The sequence below is a fragment of the Alternaria conjuncta genome (assembly GCF_024043145.1).
Source record: "Alternaria conjuncta strain BMP 0040 chromosome Unknown scaffold_1, whole genome shotgun sequence".
Classification (NCBI taxonomy): domain Eukaryota; kingdom Fungi; phylum Ascomycota; class Dothideomycetes; order Pleosporales; family Pleosporaceae; genus Alternaria; species Alternaria conjuncta.
Window position 1 is genome coordinate 3,046,366 of NW_026250090.1, and position 22,706 is coordinate 3,069,071.

The 22,706-nt window shown below is 52.7% G+C and overlaps 8 protein-coding genes across 8 annotated transcripts; 3 read left to right on the forward strand and 5 right to left on the reverse strand.

Moving 5' to 3' along the window:
• Positions 1 to 93: 93 nt before the first annotated feature.
• Positions 94 to 1,611, reverse strand: J4E85_001054 (uncharacterized protein; the record flags this gene model as incomplete). The annotated part of the gene is made up of 2 exons (XM_051465342.1): positions 94 to 1,467; positions 1,492 to 1,611. 2 exons carry the CDS (start codon positions 1,609 to 1,611, stop codon positions 94 to 96), a joined length of 1,494 nt encoding a protein of 497 aa, XP_051331863.1.
• A 994-nt stretch (positions 1,612 to 2,605) lies between these two features.
• Positions 2,606 to 3,182, forward strand: J4E85_001055 (uncharacterized protein; the record flags this gene model as incomplete). The annotated part of the gene is made up of 2 exons (XM_051465343.1): positions 2,606 to 2,750; positions 2,803 to 3,182. 2 exons carry the CDS (start codon positions 2,606 to 2,608, stop codon positions 3,180 to 3,182), a joined length of 525 nt encoding a protein of 174 aa, XP_051331864.1.
• Positions 3,183 to 4,749: 1,567 nt separating this feature from the next.
• On the forward strand, positions 4,750 to 5,304 carry J4E85_001056 (uncharacterized protein; the record flags this gene model as incomplete). The annotated part of the gene is made up of 1 exon (XM_051465344.1): positions 4,750 to 5,304. One exon carries the CDS (start codon positions 4,750 to 4,752, stop codon positions 5,302 to 5,304), a length of 555 nt encoding a protein of 184 aa, XP_051331865.1.
• Positions 5,305 to 5,780: 476 nt separating this feature from the next.
• J4E85_001057 (uncharacterized protein) lies at positions 5,781 to 6,461 on the forward strand (the record flags this gene model as incomplete). Its single annotated transcript, XM_051465345.1, has 3 exons — positions 5,781 to 6,111; positions 6,228 to 6,325; positions 6,423 to 6,461. The coding sequence occupies 3 exons, from the start codon at positions 5,781 to 5,783 to the stop codon at positions 6,459 to 6,461; spliced, it is 468 nt and encodes a 155-aa protein (XP_051331866.1).
• A 1,321-nt stretch (positions 6,462 to 7,782) lies between these two features.
• Positions 7,783 to 9,494, reverse strand: J4E85_001058 (uncharacterized protein; the record flags this gene model as incomplete). The annotated part of the gene is made up of 3 exons (XM_051465346.1): positions 7,783 to 8,733; positions 8,785 to 9,270; positions 9,321 to 9,494. 3 exons carry the CDS (start codon positions 9,492 to 9,494, stop codon positions 7,783 to 7,785), a joined length of 1,611 nt encoding a protein of 536 aa, XP_051331867.1.
• Positions 9,495 to 10,369: 875 nt separating this feature from the next.
• Positions 10,370 to 11,823, reverse strand: J4E85_001059 (uncharacterized protein; the record flags this gene model as incomplete). The annotated part of the gene is made up of 3 exons (XM_051465347.1): positions 10,370 to 11,114; positions 11,167 to 11,312; positions 11,365 to 11,823. 3 exons carry the CDS (start codon positions 11,821 to 11,823, stop codon positions 10,370 to 10,372), a joined length of 1,350 nt encoding a protein of 449 aa, XP_051331868.1.
• A 1,154-nt stretch (positions 11,824 to 12,977) lies between these two features.
• J4E85_001060 (uncharacterized protein) lies at positions 12,978 to 15,827 on the reverse strand (the record flags this gene model as incomplete). The annotated part of the gene is made up of 2 exons (XM_051465348.1): positions 12,978 to 13,136; positions 13,167 to 15,827. The coding sequence occupies 2 exons, from the start codon at positions 15,825 to 15,827 to the stop codon at positions 12,978 to 12,980; spliced, it is 2,820 nt and encodes a 939-aa protein (XP_051331869.1).
• Positions 15,828 to 18,659: 2,832 nt separating this feature from the next.
• On the reverse strand, positions 18,660 to 22,478 carry J4E85_001061 (uncharacterized protein; the record flags this gene model as incomplete). The annotated part of the gene is made up of 3 exons (XM_051465349.1): positions 18,660 to 19,073; positions 19,138 to 20,020; positions 20,074 to 22,478. 3 exons carry the CDS (start codon positions 22,476 to 22,478, stop codon positions 18,660 to 18,662), a joined length of 3,702 nt encoding a protein of 1,233 aa, XP_051331870.1.
• Between the last annotated feature and the right edge of the window lie 228 nt (positions 22,479 to 22,706).

Consider the following 22,706-nt stretch of genomic DNA (forward strand, 5'->3'; position numbering starts at 1 on the left):
AGCCGTTTGAAGATATGTGTCGTAAATGTGCTGATGATATGTTGACGTTGATGCTGTTGAGGGCTCCAAACTTCTTGTCGCGAACTCCGGTTATCAAATATCGGAAGGCGGTGAGGCCGACTTCGAGTAGTTTGGATAGTTGCGGTGACCGACATCATTCCGGTGATATCGGTAATCCGCGCGACGAGGGTAAGGAGGGGGAATCTCAATGCTCGGCAAGAAACCGGTGCCGTTCTCGTTGCTGTACTCGCTGATCCAGATTGGACCCAGAATGCGCTTCAGTGTTATGGCTATGAGATTTCCGAGATAGGCGTTGATGCGGCATACCGGGTAGGCAGCGAGCCAGAGTAGAAGTATGATGCCTGCACCTTTCTGCCAGGATGACATGCCTGCGACAGTCGTAAGAGGAGGTTCGCTGTGGAGTTTGGTGATGCGTGAGGGGAGGGCGCCGAGCCAGTCGAAAATTCCGCATGTGTGTAGGAGGAAAGCTGAACTACATGCGCCGGCAGTATAGGCTGCAAGCTTTGTGTTGAGCTTGTACAGAACAGTGAAGATGAACAGTGTACCGACCATGGCTAGGAAGCTGCGGACGAGTAGTGTGACAAGTGCTGGTATTGCACTTAGGAAAGCGAACCCTTCGGCAATGTGCTCAGTCTGCGTCTCGAAGATGTCCAGGCGTTGCGCAATACTGTCGACTGTAGAAAGAGAGCGATCTGCGATATCGTTCGTGCGATTGATGGTGTCCTGTGTGACGTCCATGTAGCCTGCTAGAACAGTATAGCTGTCGACTTGAGCCTCGTGGTTGGATTGAATGCCCATCCTGGCTAGGTCATGGTATTGTTGGAGTTCGCCAGTGAAGTGTTTCGCGAGCTGAGAGCTTTCCAGCATCAACTCCTGCGAGAAACCCTGCATCCTCTCATGTATCCGGTCAATCTCGTTGCTCTGACTTTCGGCTAGAGCTGTGATAAGATCCGAGATTGACACCTCCATGAAAGTACGGAACTTGTCGTCAAGCGCACCCACAGTAGCGACGGCCTTCTCCTGAACCGCATGGATGTCTTCTTTGAGCTGCTGGTGAGAGTCGCGGGCTTCTTCAGAGTACTGCCTCTGCTCACGGATCAAAGACTCGTACTCTTCGGTCGTCTTCTGCATGTTTGAGGTCACATCACCCAGCACCTGAGTCAAGTTCTTAAATATCTCGAGATGGTTTTCTCGCTCGATGACATCTCTGCTGGCCTGACACATGACCACTGCGTTCTGGCGAGCGTTGCTGAACGATGTCCAGTACTGAGGGGTCGATTGCAGACTCTTGAGGCATTGGGTATATTGATACTCTTTGAAGTCGGGGTAGCATTGCTTGTCGCTAGGAGCTTCCGGCCGTGCGTGCCACCAGCTACCGCCTTTGCCGCAATGCCTGGATGCCGGAACGAGGATGTCGCAGTTTGCCGGTGGTGTTGGGTTCACTGGCTGAGCACTGAGAAGTTCGCATACAGCTAGTTTAGCGGCGTACTCGGTCTTGACGTTGTCCAGATAAGCTTCCGGGCGAGATTTGGCGAAGTCCGGTGCATGTTCCAACAGTTTGCACTCGTTCATCAAGTGCGAAGCAGCCATGCGAGTGCATGTCGGCGCGGTCTGCATCGACACAACGAAATCGACTGCTTGTGTTATCACCTTGTGGTTCCTGGATGTCGTGTACTGGAACAAGGAGTCCACGTTGACCGTTGGAGCTGCATGTGCCGGCGGGGAGTGGTAATGAGAGGACACTGTAGGTAGGAGGAACAATCCCAACGTGATCAGCTTCGCCTTGCTAAGTCCATGTTGAAGTTCCATGTGAGCGATACGCTGGTGAGCAGTCAGGGTCATCGAAAGCACGGCACGGAAAGCTGGCGAGATGAAGCAGGAGCCAGGGAGTAGAAGAAAGTAGAGAAAGAGGAGAAGGCGAGAGGTCAAGGATGGTAAGATCTCTATTGGTAGCGACCATGTGAGTTCACGATATGGTAAGAGAGCGGAGAAGATGCAACGTTGAAGAGCCTGAAGCATGACGCCTGCCGCGACAGGAAGGTGAGGTCAAATCTGGGGTAAGAGCACGCGCTGTTAGTTGACGATCAAGAGGCACATGCCTGGGTGAGAGGACGGTCAGTCGCAGGTATCAAGCGTCGAAATTTGACGCTGCATCGTGCAGCATGTTCCCCAGAGAGTGATGATGACCGGAGTGTTGTGGTGTTGAGGGGTGTTCGTGGGGGAAGGTGCGACCGTCCAACCAATCAGAAACGTCGATGACGCGCTATCACGAGACCGGATGAGCTAGCAGCGAGTTGGAGATTCCGAAAACTCTCGCGATAATCATTGCCGGCATCAAATCAACATGTTCGCCCCAGCACGACGGCGGTGCGCCCAAAGCTTCGCAAAGGCCTCGAGCCAGAGCAGCGACTCAATACCGACTTTCCTGCTGCCCGTATTTTCCAGGCCCGCGCCGACCAGGACCTTTACCTCGACGGCATCATGTCAATCCAAGATCGGGTCTTTACCGCTCTCGATACCTCAGGGAGTCACGTTCCAGGTGGTCGCGCCTTCCGCTAAGGCGAGAAGTGCGAGAGTGCAGGCCATGTCTACAGTACACATCAAGGGACCATTGGGCGAGCTTTCAATGCCCATCCCGCCATACGTCAATATCAACCAGGACCCGGCATTGGGCGGGCCGACGTTGACAATTGAAGACGCGAAAGATGCGAAGCAAAAGGCAATGTGGGGTAAGAGCGCTGCAATCACCACAGGCTGCGCAATTCGCTGACACAGACCCAGGCACCACCCGCGCATACCTCCAGAACCACATCCTCGGTGTCAGCGAAGGACACAGTGCGATTCTTCGTTTCAACGGTGTCGGTTACCGTGCCTCAGTCGAAGATAGCGCGACTACGGTCAAGTCCGAATTCCCCGGCCAGAAGTTCGTCAACTTGAAGGTCGGATACACACATCCAGTCGAACTGGCCATACCAAAGGGCGTCACTGCGAGCACACCGCAACCGACGCGCTTACTGTTGGAGGGACCGGAGAAGGAGGTGGTCATGCAGTTCGCAGCCAAGATAAGGAGTTGGAGGGTACCGGAACCGTACAAGGGCAAGGGTATCTTCGTCAACGGAGAGACCATCAAGCTCAAGAACAAGAGGGTGGGCGGCAAGTGAGCGTGGGTCGTGGCTTGGTGGATGTATACTACATGTGTTGGAGTTGTACCATGGTTATTGGTCGGACCTGCATCATATCGAGCGCAATTGGTTCCGATGACGAGAAAATACACACCACGCGTCCGAAATGTGCCACGATTCAAGCACCTATCTTTCGCGAATTTTATTTCCGACGTTTCTATGGATCGAGCGCCCATGAGCGATATACATTGCAACTTCTAGTACCACGCTTTGGTAACGCTGCTGCCTAAGGACACCCGGCAGAGAGTTTGCTCACTGAGTGGACCGCGGTTTGAAAACTATATCACACATACTGACCTCGACTTTTCGATCTAGATACCGACATCACTAAAATCGCCTTCCGACACCATGGCAGCTTTCCAGCCCAACACATGCCATCTCCTACGCATTCCCCGGGAACTTCGCGACGAAATCTATGCTCACTGCCTTGCGAGCGACGAGGGATACCATTACCACGCCGAGACGAACACGCTACGAAACATTAATGGCACAGCTATCGATCTCGGACTTCTACGTACATGCAAGCAAGTCGCGGCGGAGGCAGCAGAATTCACTCTGAGTAAAAATGGTATCAGATTCAAGACACGCATAGCACTCGTTCCAGGAGTGGAAGGTGTATTTGGATTGTCATTACTGTCTACGGAATATTATCTCAACAGTTTGTTACGTCTTCTCGACTTGGCGATGTTTGACGCATTTGGTGTGGTTATTGATGAGTTTGGTACGACGATCCTGACATACACATGCGGTAACGTACTTGTTTGATCAAGCAATAGCTAACTAGGCATCGCAGGTACTGCGGAACTGGCAGAACATATCTCCAAACAGTACCCTCACAGTGGCATCGGAGCTGTCATCCGATCGGCGTTACGAACTAAAGGACAACATGACGATGAACCCGATGATGCAGTGGTAACGCTCTCTCAACTGACTCATTCGGATCGCCAAGCTTTGCAAGAGACTCTTCAGTATATATGCTCGCATCACGGCCTCCCCGAATGGCTCGGATCACGGAATATTGTCAGATGGCTTACCTATCCGAAACGCTGGATAGGTTTGGGGCGAAGCCGTGTGAGGAATGGAGAAGAACCTGTGGGCAGGAACGCTCTTGAGGTCGCATCTTCAACCATATCGACCGTGGCATGGCAACCTTGGGTCACGCCCACTGCCATACGAATCAAGAAAATTCTCGAACTTTTGGAGTTTCTTACTATTCACGGAGGTCCTCAATACTGGTGCCCCGTGAATGCCGATGGTGGGAGAGAGCTCAAATATTACGAATCGTCCGCCTCGCAGGGCATCCGCTTTCTCGATACACTGCCACAGAGACAGCGGCACCGATTGCGTCATTTGGTCATACGCGAAGACCGCAAATGTTCTGCATCACGATGTCATGCATACGGCCTCGTCCCATACCTCACGGACCTTCCCCGGTTACGGATCGACCATTATGTCGACATGTGGAGTGTAATGTAAGTCACAACTCATGTCTGAACTTTGAGTTTTCGTGCTGACGCATCCCGGAAGCTTTCTGCACACTAGCGTGATGCTTGACTCGGTCAACACTCATCCAGCGTCAATAGGAAAGCCCACGTGCAGTCTATTTCGTGCCACATTCAAGACCATTCAGTGGATCAACGAGGCCATGAACCTGCGACACGCTGGAATGCCACTATCGGCCTATTCTCTACATCTCGAAGCGAATACCAATACCGCCCAGCGTATCTGGAACGCTATCAGGGCGCTTGCGGCCCTCAGTCTCGCCTGGCTACACACCACTTTCGGCATTGAGTATTCTTCCCCTATATCTATTGCAACAGTTCCTAAAGACGAACTGGACTTTGACACACGAATAAACAATCGTCTAATTATTTCCGTACAACTTATCCTGTCCGGGAGCACCACAGTGCGGCTATCATGCCCTACAGGCACTCTGGAAGAGTTCGAAGAGGAGGCTCGCTGTATTGGGGATAAGCTGAAGAATAAACCGAGAGACGCTTGGTTCACCTATGCCGAGAGCCTAGTTCAAGGCGATCTTGACCCCTCGGACTATGATTTTACGGCTCTGGATGAGTTGTATGCGGATCCTTGGTGGCAATGAGACGGCTATTAGCGAACCGGTCTCATACGTGCGAGCGCTTTGTAACGGACTAGAGTAACACAAAGTTCTGTTCAGCAGTCATGGCGTGACTCTGATTTTGGAGGATCAAAAGACTCGGCGATAATACAATTTGAATCAACGTGTCCAAAACAACAATGAGAGAGCCTTCACACCCTAGCGTGCGTTCAGCTTTGCTGGAAGCCGGTTCGTAAGCTTCGCTACCAAATTCCGCACACAAACTTGGACTGGGAGGACCGCGAAACTCCCGCATATTTCGCAGTACCGACAGAACCATATAACAAGCTCGCAAGGCATCAGCGATTGGTGCTGCTGCCTGGTGGACGCCGCAAGCCAGATGTCCTTACGCACATGTGTCCTGTACTATTCATCATAAATGAGCCGCCTCCCATGAATTTACCATCGCGAATGCTGCATCATCAACTCCGCAACACCAATTCCACAATTGAAACAACATCATGACGACGCAAGCTCCTTCCCAGCAACAACAGTCGCGCCTTCTAAGCCTTCCTCGGGAACTCCGCGATGAGATCTACACCTATTACCTACAAGAGCCTGGAGGCTACGTTCACTCCCCAACCACCAACAAGCTTCGGCGTTACGATGGCCAGATCATCGATTTCAGCTTGATGTGGACCTGCAAGATGGTCGCTAGCGAGATGCGAGATCTGCCGCTCAGGGTGAATGAAGTGGTTTTCAAGCCTTTCCAGGAGATCAAGGTCTCGCGTGAAGGTTCCGATATCTGGGACGAGTGGTCGCAGGCTGGCAAGTACGACTTCTTGTTGGAACGTCTGCACTTTTTGCAGGAAGAAGCTTTCGTATTGGGAGCATCAACATCAGGTCAGTGAACTTTGCTGTCAGATGTCTTCCACCAAAGCCACGTCGTGCTAACCGACACGTTATAGCTCTGGAGCAGCTCACGAAAGAAGTGTCCGAGCAGTATCCCGACAGCTGTATCGGCGACCTCCTCATTCGGATCTCCAAGTACGAAGACGAAGATTATGTGCCTCTGAAGGATATCATGGGAAATCCATCATCGATGACATACCATGATTGTGAAGTCCTTCAGGCTTGTCTTCCACGTCTGACTTCGCAGGCAGACTTTCCGGAACGGCTCAGATCACGAAGCTGCTGTATAGATATCCTCGGCTTTAGCCCTGTGCTTGAGCTTAGTAGATTTCGCACCAACATACCCCGAAGAAACCGCAATTTCAACATCTTGGATCGGCTCATGAGGAACTGGTTCAGAAGCAGTTCTCACGATGAGCGTGAGAGGCATTCCGTAGAGCAGCTGAGTCTTCCAAAACTCGGTCACATGCGGTCAATAATTGCTACTACGCTATGGCAGCCCTGGGCCTTACCTACTGAAGACCAAATGATCAAAGTAAGGGACCTTTTCGAAGACCCACGTCCAGACACATGGTACAACTTCGAAGATGCTCTACCTGATCTAAGATACTTCCAATCAGCCACGTCCCAGGCCATCCGATTTCTGGACGCACTACAGCCTCAGCATCGTAAGCAGATGCGAAATATCAAGATACTGGAAGAAGAGAAATCTGTAGCACTTCCAGAATATCACCTACGAGGGATACTACCTACCTGCGATGCGGTTCCTCAACTATCGGTGGATAGATATGTCGACCTTTGGCGGTGCGTGTAAGTTCAGACAGCATTGTCTACATGCCTTATATACGCTAAAACCTGATCAGTTTCCCACTTGATTACGTAGACCTCGCAGATATGAGTACATCCCCTTATAGCGAGCATCGGTGGACCGAGTGTAGAGTTTCAAATGCTGTGCCTCGCACAATCACCTGGATCAATGAAGCAGTCAGCCTATCTTGGGGTCGAGATACCCGACCGCTTGTCAAGACGCACTTTATCGGACCATTTGACACCGTTCAAATCATCTGGAACAAAGTCAAATCTATCGCCGCTCTATACACTGCAGCTGTGGCCTGTACACGCGACGAACGCTCTCCCTTTCCGACAAGAGATGATCTCGCAATGGCTTTCGCACCCCCAAATTTGGGTGCTTATAGCAACCCTGAGTTACTCCCCGCGTCAGGGCGACATATTCTCTCCGGCAATTCTCTCTGCAGTTCCCATGCATTATAGGTAGCATGGAAGAGTTCGATGAAGAATGCCAGTACGTCTCTACTTTATTACGAGATAGACCGGTGAAGGACTGGGAAACGTACTGGTACAGTTTTCTGGACGGCGATATTGAGGACGGAGAGGTGGACTTCAAGGCTGTACAGTCTCGGTACGCGGATTATCGGCCCCGCGCTAGCTGAACTCCATCTGGTACCGCTCATCAACAGGCCATCAACTCCGTGGTATGCATTTCACACGGCAGTCATTTACGAGATCATTATGATGTAAAGTAGTCTTATCCATTACTAGTAGTAGAAGGTCATATCCGCATTTTCATGCTCCACACTCTCCAATGTGACCTCAGTACGAAAAGTACCTTGCATCAGGCACGGGCGCACGATCTAACTTGAAGTATCCAGGCTGTAGCTTCTGAAACACCTCCTTCGGATCATACTTGCTCGCAATAGTCTTCATTTTGCTCTTGCTGTCCGACCCATAACTCGCGATAACGTCCTGGAACATCGATGCATAGTTCATATACACCCAGTCGTTCTGCACACCCAGCTTTACCGCGTCGCTCTTGATCGCCTTCATGATATCCGACATGACCTGGTACACTGTGTCGTCGTCCGCTGCGTTGTTCCAGGAGCATGCTAGTTGGATGATGTGGATAGGGCTGCCGTCGGCGTCGAAACCCATCGCGTTGCCGCCGTTGCGGGTACTGCCTTTGAGCGAACCGTCGGTGATGTGCTGCCAGATGAGAACGGGATAAGCGCCCTCGACAGCGGAAAGAGCGCCGATAGATTCGTAGAAGATGTCGACGGAGCGTTCGGCGATCTCGTAGGAGGTCTTCACTGAGATAACGTAATAGACCTCACGAAGCCCATACTTGTTGGTAGCTTCGTTGTCGATCACATAAGAAGCATGGCCTCGCGTTTTCGTGCTATCAGCCACGGCGGTGATGTTGTAGAAAGGTGCGAGGATCGCCGACTCGTTACCAGCCGGTGCACCGTACCAGAGCTCGGTTGAGGCAAGCTTTGCGCCCTTGTCCAGCCAGGCAACCCAGCTACCGGCCTTGGGGTCTTGGGCCGAGTTGAACGTGAGGTCCACCCACGCCTTGATTACATCTGGAAATTTGTCTTCTGTGAAAGTGCGGGTCCCTCCCCAGATCTGATCGTTGTCGAGGGGTTTTGTTGTCAGGTTGAAGCTGGTCACGATGCCAAAGTTGTTGCCGCCACCGCGAAGAGCCCAGTAGAGGTCTGGGTAGGTCGTCGGGCTCGCCGTAACCATGATGCCACTTGCTGTGACGACCTAGTCAACGTTAGAAGAGCGCGATGTCGTGGGATTGCGCAGCGAACTCACATCGAAGCTAGCGACGTTGTCGCAAGCTAGACCGTACTCATTCGTGAGGAACGATATGCCGCCGCCGAGGGTGAGTCCGCCCACACCGATATCACCAATCCTTCCAGATACGACTGTGACGCCAGTGGTCGACAAAGCGGTAAGCACATTACCCCATACATTCCCTGGTTGGACTGCGACGGTCTTCCTGTCGTCTGAAAGCTCGATGCCCTTCATGTTCTCGAAGGACACGGTTATTCCTCCCTCGATAGTAGCCGCGCCGGCGAACGCACTGTGACCACCCGACTTGACGGCAAACGGACATTTTGACAGCCGAGATAGAAGTACCACTACCGAAACAGCGGCAGGGCTCGAGGGCTTGAAGATACAGTATGGCCTGACCTCAGCCGAGATTCCAGACCAAAAGCTCGACGTGAACGCGGAATAGCCGGCCTCATCCTGGAACTCGATAGATTTGTTTCCGTAGACGACCTCCAGCGAAGAACACTGTGTTTGATTCAGCCTTGGCTTTGAGTTACTTGCTTGAAGATACTCACGGCGATGTTGCAGGCCAGGTTGGATGACCGACCCACAAGGCCGGCTAACGCTGGCAGTGCAGAGACATTGACACCTTGATCAAGAAGAGCCTCGGTGATGCTGAAGTCGGTAGGCTCGAAAACCTGAGACGCCACGGACGAGAGCAATGTCGCAAACAAGAGCGGCAGCCGCATAGTGACGGGGTTGGGGATCAGAAGAGACTACAGAATCCTCAACAAAGGAAGCGCGAAGGCCAACTTTATAGACGCACAGCGGCTTGAAATTATCCTTCTCAGTTGCAACGGCCCATGTGAAGAGCGTCGAACCGCGCAAACGAACCTTAGCTGCTGCATGCCCAAAAGCCAGCGCAGGGGTCGGGTCGGTTGTAGCCTAGCCCTCTGCACGCGTGCCGTACCGTATGCCTAGTGGTGAGGTTCTTGCCGTCAAGCCGCGGAGAAGATATTTGGTCTAGTTGTTTGCCATGAATTTGCGAGATGTTACTTAGGTAGGTGGAAGGCATGCCAGGTGGCTCCTCGGTATCGGACGCGTATGACCAGCGACAAGCATGTCGAGCGATACTCTTCGGTCGTCGAGGAACATTGCATATGGATGTACCGTACATAGATACAGCTACGCCGCGACACTGCAGATGATTGAGATTACATCGATCCTTTGGCAGGGTCGGGTGCAGGGCGGCACCAACGGCTTCCCCGCCACTAAGCTCATTCCGTACATAGCGCCGCAAAGTTCGCGCCCTCCCTTCTTTCTACCGGCCACCCCATCTCACATTTCGATGTAGTGCTACGTGGGTACTGCGCAAGCCAATCAGATGGCGATGTCCTCGCTGCAGTCAAGGATCAATTAAAGGCATCTGGGAAAGAATTCTTGTCTCAATACAAGTTCATATGCGATGGCGCACTAATGAAGATGGTAGCGATTGAACAGTTTATGATGATTATGTACAAGGGAATAGGGTGTGTCAACACTAGGAGAACAGAAGGGAATAGCTTGCAAAAGCAAGGTCATACTTGCGAAGCTGGAGAAGTATGCGCCCTCGCGGAGAGAACATCTACTTGTAAAGGAAAGTGACCATAGAATGTGCGGGCACGCTGTTCCCAGTCATCGCATCAAGCCCGTGGCTCTCGTTGGTAACGTATGCAGACGCCTTGCCAGAGACACCAGTGATGCTGACGGTCGCTGCTGAGGCACCTGTGTTCAAGACCTGCACAGCGACTGAGCCATCAGTGTTCTTGAAAGCAGATGTCTTGAGCGTGCTGGTCCTGCCACCAGCGCTGACGCGAACGGCACCAGGCTTGACGAAGCGGCTCCACTGTGCCATAGCCCAGAAGCGCTTGGAAGGCGCAACGACTCCACCGTGGATGTCGATGAGGACGGAGTTGGTAGGGTTGGTGCCGGCGTCCTCGGCGCCTTCCCAGTAGAGGTATGCAGAGAAGTTGGCGTCGACGAGAGCAGTGTAGATCTTGCTGGCCCAGGTCTGACCTTCGCCGGCACCGCCGTTGGTGTAATAGCTGGCTGTCCACTTGCCGCTGAGATCCGCAGTCTCAGTCATCCACATGTGCTTGGAAGTAGCGAAGGGGGCTGTGGGGTCGGAGGTGTAACCGTGGGTGGTAACGACGTCGTATAGGGAATCGACTGCAGCGAGTCCTGGAAGCATGGCCTTCTGAGCGTTATAGCCGGTGGCATCGCAGCAGGTGAGCTTTACCTTCAGACCAGAGGCCTTGACGGTGGGAGCGAGGACTTTGATGAAATCGGCGGCCTGCTGTCCGGTCGATCGCATGGAAGAGTATGCGGTGCTATGATCCGTCAGTAACAGATCATCTACACGAAGACATGTAAAGGACCTACGTATAGTCGGGCTCGTTCAAGAAGCCGAGATGCGTCACGTCAATGCCCTCCTGCTTGTAGTATTTGACGTATTGTGTGAGGTAGTTGGCGTAAGCTTGGGTCCAGTTGCCGCAGGACGTGCCATCGACACCGCAAAGGCTTCCTCCCTGAAGCAAGTCAGCTATTGCTTCCAGTCCCCGTTTGGGTGGTCGTACTTACGTTTGAGTCTTTACCGTTGGTCTTCATGAACCCAGGAGCAGACCAAGCATCGGCATAGATGGTCTTGAGGCCGCGGGCTTGCGCTTGCTTCGTCAACCAAACCTGGTTGTTGTCGGAGCCATCCCACTGGTACTTTGGTGTTCCAGTGGGCGATCCGGGGCTGTTGGGCTCAATAGAGAAGCCGCTGGATGGGCCAGATCCGATGCCGTTGCGCAGGATGTTGAAGCCTGCGCCGGTAGTAGGATCGAAGAGAAGGTCAAGGGTTTGCTTCTGAGCAGCAGCTGCTAGAGACTTGATGTTTCCAGCGCGTCCGTAGAACTCGGAGATACCGAAGCCGTCAATCGTTTGGAAAGTCTTACTGGAGTCCACGGCGATGGTTACTGCCTGACGGGGGTCGAGACTTGGTGCGGAGAAAGCAACATTGGAAGACGCGAGGAAAAAGGCCAGCTTGGACAGCATCTTGTCGGTTTCGTCTTGGCGAGAATGAACTACAGGGACGAAGAGTTCGGTGTGAATTGAAGTCAATCTAGCGAAATTGAATAACAGACCAGTGCTTAAAGAACGGAAGCCAAGGATTCATAGTGCAGCATTACGGGCAATGGACAGGAGATGTATATACTACCTCTCGCAGTCGTCCATGAATCTCGCATTCGCAACATGCTCGCATTCGTAAAACGCATTGCAAGAGAACAATCTAGAGTAGGCCCGAGATGGCAAGGCCTGCCAAATGATGTCTTATATTCGGCCTCCATTGCGACACGAGGTTTTCCCGTCGAGACGTCGCGGTTGTAGGTACTGAGGGTGCATGGGTGGAAGACACCTAGGTAGACGTGAAGAAATGACAGGTGTTGCTAGTCGCGATGTCTAAACGTTCTAGGGCATGGTGGCGTAGCGCTTGTGTTGTAGATAGACAAGGCTTGATGATCCTTTACGAAGCTTAGCAAGGCTTGGCCTTCTTAGCCGGTGGTGCAAAGTGAATGCACGGAACGTGCGGGGAGAACTACGTGTCCCATGCGCGAGCACCGCATGAATCCACCAATATAAGGCGGCGCTCTATATGAGTTATCCTGCTCATTATTACTTTTTCGGAAAATGTGTTTCGTTTCATAGGTCTGGCATGGACGAAGAGCCTTGAGTAGAATTTCGCCGTGTGTCACGTGGCCCGACCGGAAACGATTGCTTCCGAGATCCCGAAAGCTGCACGATCTTGCGCACAGCATCGCCATCATCCACACTTCTGACAGCATCAGGCCATCGCTCCCGCCCTCACCATCGCTACTGGATTCACTATTCAAAATTGCGCTCATTCTTTGCTCGTCACAAAATATCACCTCTTGTCATTTGTGGGGTGGCATTGCCGCTCCTGCAAGGTCACGACGCCTGGGGTTGCGATCTTCGCGCTGCACTAATGGAGACGCGTCGTGAATGATTCATTGATTCGTAGCTACCGTGAGCATATTAGGAGACCCGAAAGAAACGCGACAGACTCATGACATACCTTCGGAAGCGACGGTTGTAAGTAGACGGTATCGACAGAACAGAAGCGCGCGTCGCATCCGGGCAACTGAACTAGGCATCACTCCACCTGATTCCCTCTCGCCTGGGCGTCTGGGCTAAACTATTTCGACCATTGAACTACAATCGTCGTCGTCGTCGTCGTCGTCGTCATCCGACATGTGACCCCTGAGGCTGTTGTAGACTTCCACGGGTATGCCCTCAGCCCACCAGATTTCAAGGCCGCCGTACCTTTCAAAGCACTCTTCGCTATAGAGCTGCAACGTCCATTTTTTCAGCTGGCTCACTCTGTACCAGTCTTTCAGATCCCTCGTTCGGGAAAGACGTTGTACCTCTCGCTTGGTCCTTTGGCTTTCTTCAATGCGATCAGTGTCCTCGCCAAGTAGATCATGATAGAGGCTGAGAAGATCAGGCACTGTCACTGGACCGAGCTTCCAGAAGTAACTGGTGAGCAGTGGGTATGAAGTACGTTCGCGATGTTCCGTCATCTCAGCTTCCGTCATGAACGGAAGGGCGTCGAGACATACGCTGGATGTGGTTTCAGAACCAAGCGCTGAGATCATCCTTGATAGGTCATTGTTGAAAATTGTTTCGAGCCTTTGCTGACGCTGGCCTGACGCCAGAGTGTATCGGTCTGCGGCTTTTTCGTAGTAGGCAGCCTCTTCGCCGAGATATCTTTCGATCCTTCCGGAACCAGATTCACTAATCTTGGCGGCGGATGCTAAAGCGACAAACGGAGTCTTTACACCGAGGCCACCATAAGATTGCGGGAGGTAGATGATGGGCTCAAGATCAAAAGACATACGCTCCAGACCACCTCTAAGATGGGGGTTGAGCATCTTCGCAACGTATGTGGTCAAGTCGCTACCACCAAGTACGATAGAGTGGATACGTCTGTAAGCGGACTTGACGGCATCGCGATGTGCTGCGTCAAACACATTGGCAAGAGGCCCGAAGAGCGGTGCTGCGTAGGTACCGACAGTGTCATTCCATTCGCGAATCCACTCCAGTACGGTCGAGCATGCCTTGAGCCTAGCTTTTACGTGGGTGGCGTATAGGGCGACTTTGATCTCATCTACGCTTAGTTCCTCGCTCTTATCGAAAGACGAGGATTCCTGCGAGCCCATGGTCAAAAGTCCGATGGAGAGCCCGCCAATGGATGAGGTATTGCGCAGCTTCAGCCCCATGATATCAGAGAAACGAGCAGCTTCTTGCTTGGCACTCGTGACCTGGACCGCAGTACCAACAAAGTAGCAGCGGTCATACAGACGGTACATGTACGACTTCGTCGCTTTGTGCGTGGCAAGGTCGAGGAACAACAGCACAGCTTCGCTGAACAACATCTCCAGGCCATGAGCAACCGCTACTCCACTAGCAGGCGTTAGGAGTTTATCCGACTCACTGGCTAAACCTCGGATGCCCAGCTTGGGCTCCAGAGCACGAGTAAAGAATTCGAGGAAGACTTCCGGGACACCAAGAAACCTCAATGTGGTGATGATGGTTTGATGGGGAATTGTGGAGGCAATTGAGTCGAACTCCAAAGTTGTAGCGCACACCTTGCCATCAAACGCCTTTCGAAGTTTGCATTCCACAGCGAGGGTCTTGATCAATCTTGCTTGGACGTCTTCGGACGAAACAATCTGGGGTACTTCGCCGTCTTTGTGAGGGAGACGCGACATGAAGAAGTGTCGTTTGTAGGTATCCCTTCGAAGACTTTCTACATCCATAGGCGCAGCTGGCGGTGGCTGTGGAGGTGCCGGGTGCATTATGGGATACATCTTCTCATCACTCCTCTTCTTCTTCCGACTACCCTTTCTGCTGTTGTACAGAGGTAGACCAGGGGGAGGAGGAGGTATTGATTGGAACACGTAAGGTAAGGGTGGCGGTGGTGGCGACAGATAACCCTCACATGCAAGACGAGGTGTGTCGAAGAAGAAAGCACGTTTGTCGAGCTCCGCTTCTGCCAACGGAGCACAGCGAAACAGACCCGACTCGTGAACGAAGTCTTTCAGACACTCGTTCAACTTCACGGCCCACCCAATCGCACAGCAATGCAGGAACAACATGTCGATAATGTCTACCTCGACGTGAACGTAATGCTGGCCGCTCTTCGTTTTGCGCACTTCGACTGGCAAGCCCGCCTCAGCGTTTCTGTAATTCCAGTCGCGATAGCTCATCATGTTTAAGGTTGCGACAAGCTCTCGTAATGCATCGGGTGACTGCAGATACCCTGCGAGGGTAGCCTTTCGCTCCGGGCTGATCCGTTCCGACTTCATCAAGTCCGTCATTATCCACGTCAAGCACTCCTCGTCTACCTCGATTTCTCCGCTACTCAGATCATCTCCGTATGCTTGCATCCCGTCTCGGATCGATTGTAGGTGTTCGTCTTCGGACGTGAACAAGCTCGAGAGATAGGTCTCAATCGATCGGTTGTCCACGTTTGTAGCCTGGGAACAGGCTTCCTGAAACTTCTCGAGGGCCTCTTCGCCTTCGTTGTCGACTACTTCGAAGTCGTCGTCGTCGTCCAGTGCTACAGCGTCAAGCTTAGTAGCCACCGTTTCGATCTTAGCCGCGTTTGTAGCCTCCTTGATGAGCTGAGCGTGTAGACATGACACCTCCATGCGGTTGCGAAACCTGCTCAGTTTATCGCGGAGGCTCTTCTCTAGCCTCGACAACTTCTTCTCGGATATCGCACCGTCATCCTTGGCTTGTTCGATGCATCGCTGGATGGTCTCCGTCAACCATTCGTCGTCCTCTTCGTCGAGCTTTGGCTCCAGATTCTTTACTTCGTCCAGTAGCTTATCGAGGCGTACGATGACACTTGGCGGATCAGATTCGGCCGCTTCAGAGAAGTATCGTCGCTCGAAAGACTTCTTGGTGCGTTCGAGCTCTTCAAGGCGATGCTCGACCGCCTGTTGAACGATCGGCGTCAGGGTGAAGGACGACATTGTAAGCTCTTGAGATGCCAGTTGCGAGCGACATGCTGAGGACCAAGGCTAGATATGGAGGCCAGGCTCTGCCGTCAGCCTCCCCATTTTGCGCAACCGAATCCAGCGGGACCACGTAGGCAGCCGCATGCTAGGAGAGCCACCAGGCATCATTTGTTTCACGGGCGAATGCGATAGATGTCTCGGGATACACAAGATTACTGTGCATGGTGTGGCAGGCCAAGCATGATATTCATCCAGTCGTGACTGCCGTCGCGTCCGCAATCGGGCTAGCTTCAAAGATTCCCCCGCACTCTTCACCGGTCACGACTGTTGCGCAAGTCTCTGTCCAACTCATCTCTCTGGGCTGAAGCAAGTCAACCTCTGCGCTACGGCATCTAAAAATTCTCCAGAGAACAGTCCCGTCGCCTTCGAGTACACCATGCTATGTCACGTTTGCGAGGCGATCTTTGGCGAAGTGCTAGATTCCCTTGAACTCAAATTCGATCATCACTCTTCGCATGCAAGCCTTTATTCCTCTGCGGCCAACGGTTGCTACATCTGTTCCAAGATTGTCGAAACAGTCGCCGCAATAGGTTGCCGAACCGATCTACATTCTCTCAGTCCACTTACCTTCTGGGACGTTAATCGTAGCGACAAGAACTCATGGCCAGTAAATATCAATGTGTTCCTCAAAAACTGCGAAACTCCAAACGGCTTGCAGTATCGGCCAGAGCAAACGATGTACGCAAAGGGCTTTTGTTTCAGACCTGTGTTGTCTCACGACCCGTTGAACGGAAAGGAAGCAATGTCTAGACCAACAGCCTTCTGGGACAGTACGGATTCAGCTGAGACCATATCGCAAATCATTGATTGGCTTGAACGGTGTACGAAACATCACGTTCTTTGCAATCCAAGGCCCGAAACAGCCTGGATGCCATCGCGCTTGCTGGAGGTCACCAATCCGTCTGGTAACCTAAGCGTCCATCTACGAGACGGCTCTCGCCTGAAATGTGGTCCCTATCTCACCCTTAGTCATTGCTGGGGTTCTACTAGCACTCAAAACCTACAGTTAACGACTAACTCGCTCAAATCCTTTCAAGATGGCATTGCTGTATCAAGTCTGAGGCCGACGTTCCGGGATATGGTCAACATGGCATGGCGATTGGGTATCCATCTGATGTGGGTAGATTGTATGTGCATTATTCAAGACGATGACCAAGATTGGAAGAGGGAATCGTCGCTGATGGGGAAAGTTTACGCTAACAGCTGGCTCAATGTTTCTGCAACAGCAGCAGGCGACGATTGCTCAGGTCTTTTCGTCAGTCGAAACGGTTCACGCGTTATGGATTACTTCCATACACAAGATAACAAGGACGGCGAGACTACTACGTGGGAAGTGACTATTTCAGAGATATGGTACCATGAAGTGGAGGGTGCAGCTGTAAATGAAAGAGCGTGGGTCCTACAAGAACGGATTTTGTCACCTCGCATCGTGCACATGTCGAAGTCAATGGCCTTCTGGGAGTGTAGAACGCTTCAAGCCTCTGAAGTCTTTCCTGATGGCGACCTACCAGATGGAAAGTCTGTGAACAACTATGGTCAATTGAAACAACTTCACCGTCAAAGCCAATCCGCCGACGTATACGATGTCCGAGATAACTGGAGACTTCTTTTATCCAAATATACGATGTGCGGTCTTACTTTCGAAACCGACAGACTGATTGCTTTATCGGGCATTGCATCGGAGGTTCACAAGAGAACACGATGTGACTACCTGGCTGGCTTGTGGATTACACAGCTGCCTGTAGACCTCGTGTGGGAAGTTCATAATCCCATGGCTACTTGTTCGGAGCTCTATGTCGCTCCCTCTTGGAGCTGGGCATCAGTGAAAGGCTACATCTGGCTATCACGCGATGTAACTGTCTACGAGATATATGCTCAGATACTCAGATGTCACACCTCTTTAGCCAATGCGGCAGACAAGTACGGCCAAGTCACGGGGGGAGAGATCGAACTACGAGCACCCATTGGCAACTTGGATTGGATTGGTGTGCAAAAAATCAACATTTACAAGGCTGAGAGTCTAACCATATCGGTACCTGATGAGTCGGGTAGGATCTATAAGATTCAAGAGATATCATCTTTTCCTGTAATGACTGCTACCCTCACTTTTGATAGCGCGGAACATGCAGAGCTTCATACGGCATACGTCGCAATTGTGCGCGGTCAATCGGAGGATCGCTTTTACTACTTTCCGAACAAACCCGATGGCTACTGTCTAAAGGGGCTCATACTCAATCGCCTTCCCTGCGGGCGCTATATGCGCATAGGAGTTGCAGGACTACATTACGACACGAAGCAAGAGCTGGAAGATGTTGTCAGCAAAATGCCAAAGCAAGACGTTACCATCATTTGAAGGGAAAGAGTCGGGCTTCCCTAGAGGCGACCCAGAAACGACGAACCAACCACGCCTTGAAGAGAGCCATGCGCCCACATATATCCTACCATTGCGTTTGACAGCAACACGAAGAATTCAGAACGACCACACATTGAGGTTTCGCAACTCCAACAAGAAAATGTCTTCTAGGAAGAAAGGGAAACCGCGAACGAACTGGGAGCATGGCAGAGGAAGATTGAGAGGTTTGCAGAGCTCATCGGAAGCATTACAGATAGCGAATAACGGCCATGCACTTCATTTCGCAACGACGAAAGTCCGCCGTCTAAACCATCAAGAAGAGAGTCCAAGAACGGCTCCTCATGTCATACCGTATCGTGAACACCATATCATAACCAAACCCCATTATCCCTATCCTCCAACACCAAAAGAACACCACCCTCTCCCACCCTCCATCAACGCCGTCCATAAGCACCCCCCTCATCCCTCCTCTCCGTCCTCTTAACCGCCTTAAACCCCAAACTCCCCGCCTTCCTCCTCCTCCCCCCCTCCTCCACCACCTCTCCCCTCTCCCCCTCGCCCTCCCCATCCAAAACCTTCCTCCTCCCATACAACTCCATATCCTTAGCATCATCATCATGCCTGCGATCATACTCGCTCTCCCTACTAAACAACGCCATCATATCCTTCATCGTGAGATTCTTGATGGCCTTGCCACCTTCAATAGCGGCGTTGGCGAGTTTACGCTTGGCTTCCTGCAGCTCGAGGATGCGTTCTTCGACGGAGTTGTGGATGGAGAGGCGGTAGACGGTTACGTCGACGGTTTGGTTGAGGCGGTGGACGCGGTCTATTGCTTGTTCTTCTACGAACTGTTGGATCATTGTGTCAGCGAGTAGTCTTTGAGAAGGAAGAGGTGAGTGAGCAAGTACATACCGGATTCCAAAACGGCTCCATAATAACCACCCGACTAGCAGCCGTGAGATTAAGCCCCAGACTCCCGCACTTCAAACTACACAGCAAAACACGCGTGCGCTTGTCTTCACGCAGCTTCTGCAGACTGGCTTCGCGGAGGTCGTTGCGCATGCTGCCGTCATAGCGGGTGAAGTTGTAGCCTGCGCGCTTGAGGAAGGGTTCGATGAGGTCGAGCATGGATGTGAACTGGGAGAAGACAATGACTTTGTGTTCGCCTGTTTCTTTTTCGAGGATGGCGAGGAGTTGGCGGATTTTGGTGGAGGGGACGAGGGAGGAGGCGTTGTAGGAAGCGCCTGAGGTTGAGGAGTCTGAGGCTTCGGGGTCGGAATCTGAGTTGTCATCTTCGGAGTCGGTTGCGGAGTCGTCTGAGCCACTATCACTGCCGCTGTCGCTCTCGCTGTCAGCCTCCTCGTCGTCGGAGTCGAGGCTGATGACTTTTTGTGGCTTCTTGGCCAGCTTCTTACGAGCTACAGGCGCTCCATCTTCGCTGTCGGTATCGTGAACGACGAATGAGTCAAGGTTGCTCCTGCTCTCATCTTCAGTCTCGGATGCGTCTGAGTCTACGGTAGCAAGAGTATCGCCGCCACCTTCTGCATTCTCGTCATCGGTACCGCCAGCCTTGCCCAGGTCTTCAGCCTGCTGTTGATCTTCCGGGACGAGCCACTCGCCTTCCTCTTCTTCGTCGTCACTGTCGACAACGACGCGACGGTTGCGAGAATGCTTTGCGGCGGTCGATTGTGGGGCCTCTTCTTCGTCGTCGGAATCCAAGACTGGCTTCGGTTGCCGGTGCTTCTTGCTCTTGCCGTCCTTGTGCTTGTGTTTGCGGTGCTTCTTCGACTTGTGCCTATGGATAGTTAGCATGATCCATGAATGTGACTTCGCTAGATGCTGACTTACTTCTTCTTGACAGATCCATTCAGATCTTCCTCGCACTCTGTACATCGTACTCCGCCAGCAGCTGTATTATCACTATTGAGGGTGTTTTGGCAGATATCACAGCGCTTGGTCGCCACACTAAGACCACCCAAGAGATCTGCAAGATCATCGGCGTCATCCTTGGCAGCCTTTCGCGGAGTTTGAAGACCAGCTGCAGCATTCGACTTTGAGCCGGTTGTCAAAGCATCCTTGTCATCCTTGACGTTGCTCTTCGTCAGGTTGGGATGATTGCAAGCCTGGCGCAGACGAAGTAGCAACACCAACGCTCCAATATAATCTTGCTTCTCGCCGCCCATCATCTCATCGAGACGGGCTTGTGTACGGTCTCGTAGCCGGTCGTAAAAGATGCGCTCCTTGTTCGTGAACTCTCCTATGATGGTCTCGACGTTTCTCGCAACGATGTGGAAGGCTGGCCGCTCCTCGCCCTCCTTGGCTTTGCCGCCAAAGTTCAACGCACCCTCCTTCCGTAGCACATCCTTTGTACGACGCTTCATGAAAGCACGCAGGAAGACTTGGAGTCGCTTCATAGCAAGATTACCGCGACCATTCTTCATTGGCTGCGCGATAGACTCCTTCCAGGAAGAGAGCTCACAGTACGGTTGGATGCGGAGGAACTTGATCAGACTCTGTAGCTCGTCGATGTTGTTCTGCATTGGTGTACCGGTAAGGCACCATCGGTAATGTGAACGAAGCTCGTAGCAAGCTTTGGCCATCTTGGTCGTACGGTTCTTGATGGTATGTGCCTCGTCCAGCATGATGCGATACCAAGAGACGGCGAAGCAGCCCTTCTTCAGACCGTCAGGGCCATCGCCGCATTTCGCAAAGTCGGTAGCCAGGCTGTTGAAGGTAGTGATGACGACGTCATACTGCTTTAGCTTCTCGGCAGATTCTGTCCGGTTGGGGCCGTGGTGTACGAGGACTTTGAGGGCGTGCGACTTGGCGACCTTGCTCTTGATCTCAGCCTCCCACTGCTTGATCAGAGCCAGAGGAGCGATGACGAGAGTGCCTTTGCCGGTGGAGTCGGAGATCTTGTTCTTCTTGTTCTCTGGCTCCACACCCTTCTCTGGTCGAGGATTAGACAGGATGAGGGCAAGGGATTGCACGGTCTTTCCCAGACCCATGTCATCTGCCAATATACCGCCTTTGGGCAGTTTGGCCTTCTTGTTGTGGTTTCCGGTCTCCTTCTCGATCATCCACGCGACACCGTCGACTTGATGAGGCAGGAGCTTCACCTTAAGACCCTCGACCGTTCCATCGTCTTCTTCCTCTTCCTCTTCTGGCTCAGCCTCTGCCTTGGCCTCTTCGTCCTTGACGGCGAGCGCTTGTAGTCGGTCTGCCAGGGAATTGCCAGCGTCATCCTCTTGCTGCTTCTTCTTCTTACGAAGTCGCGTCCTGGGGATCTTCTCGTCTTCCTCGAAAGCACCCTCAAGCAGCGCTTTGATGTTCTCGCTTGCCGCACCAGAGTCGACATACGCGTACGGGTCGGGCTCGCCGAACCGTCCACCCTCTGCTCGGATAGCCGCGTCTGGGTCGAAGTTGTCTTCGTCATCCAATATAATTGTCTGCCGCGCCTGTTGCAGCGGGTTGTGTACGCCCTTGTTCAACGGTTGGAAGCCATCAGCGTGGCCCATGGATGAGTATATCGGTCGCGGGGGAGGATGGCTGGTCTTTGGTGCTGGGTTGTATGGCCGTGGGATGGGTACTGAGGCGCCTTGAGACGGGCGGGGCTGAAACTGCGAGGCATCGATTTCAAAGATGTCGGAGCCGGTAGATGAGGTAGACGCTGTGCTGTAGCGCGAACCTGACTGTGCGGAGGGGACTTTGAAAGGTCGGTTGAGTGTATCCCTGCTACCACTCGAGGCTGAGCTCTGTGACGGCCTAGAAGGCGCCGAGTATTGAGACGGTAGCTTAGTCGTCTGGCTGTGTTCGGGCCGCATCTGGCCTGGCTTGGGTTTGTTGAAGAGGTGTGCAAACTGCTCGCTCCGGTCCTTCTTCAGCGGGTTTCTCAGCGGGCTTGTCTCGCCAAACTGTGGGGCTGGGTTTCGTAGGTCTTGTAGAGGCTTAGGCGGGGGTGCGTTTCCATCGCGTGGCGGTTGAGCCATGGGAGGCTCTCGCTCACGCACCATCTTGAGGCGGGACTGAAGTACTTCCTTCTGTGTGGGATGGGCCGCCGGGCTCTCGAAGTCGTCAAAGAGATTGCTCGAGTCGCCGAGTAGAGAGGTCGACTGTTCGTGAGGGTAGTCGCTGTCGTCCGACGTGTAGGCGTGGGCGGTGGCCGCTGGGGTTTTGAGAGCGGGCTTCTGGGCGGAGGTGAGGGTGTCGATCGGTCGGAACGGCGCACGGTGTCTCCGCTGACTACTATGCATGGACTGATGTCGTCTTGTCACTCCGATAGTCTTATCGCGAGGTGTCTCACTTGTCGCGATGGAAGTGCCCCTCGTGTTGTTGCCAAATTAGGCGGCCGGCACAGTTGATGTTGCTAGGGCAAAGGGTAAAAGCGGGACGTCTGACACGTGGGCCACGCGTAAACAACAACGCGCTATCACAGGATCTACCGCACGTGGAACTCAGGGTCTCCATCTATCTTCATCGAA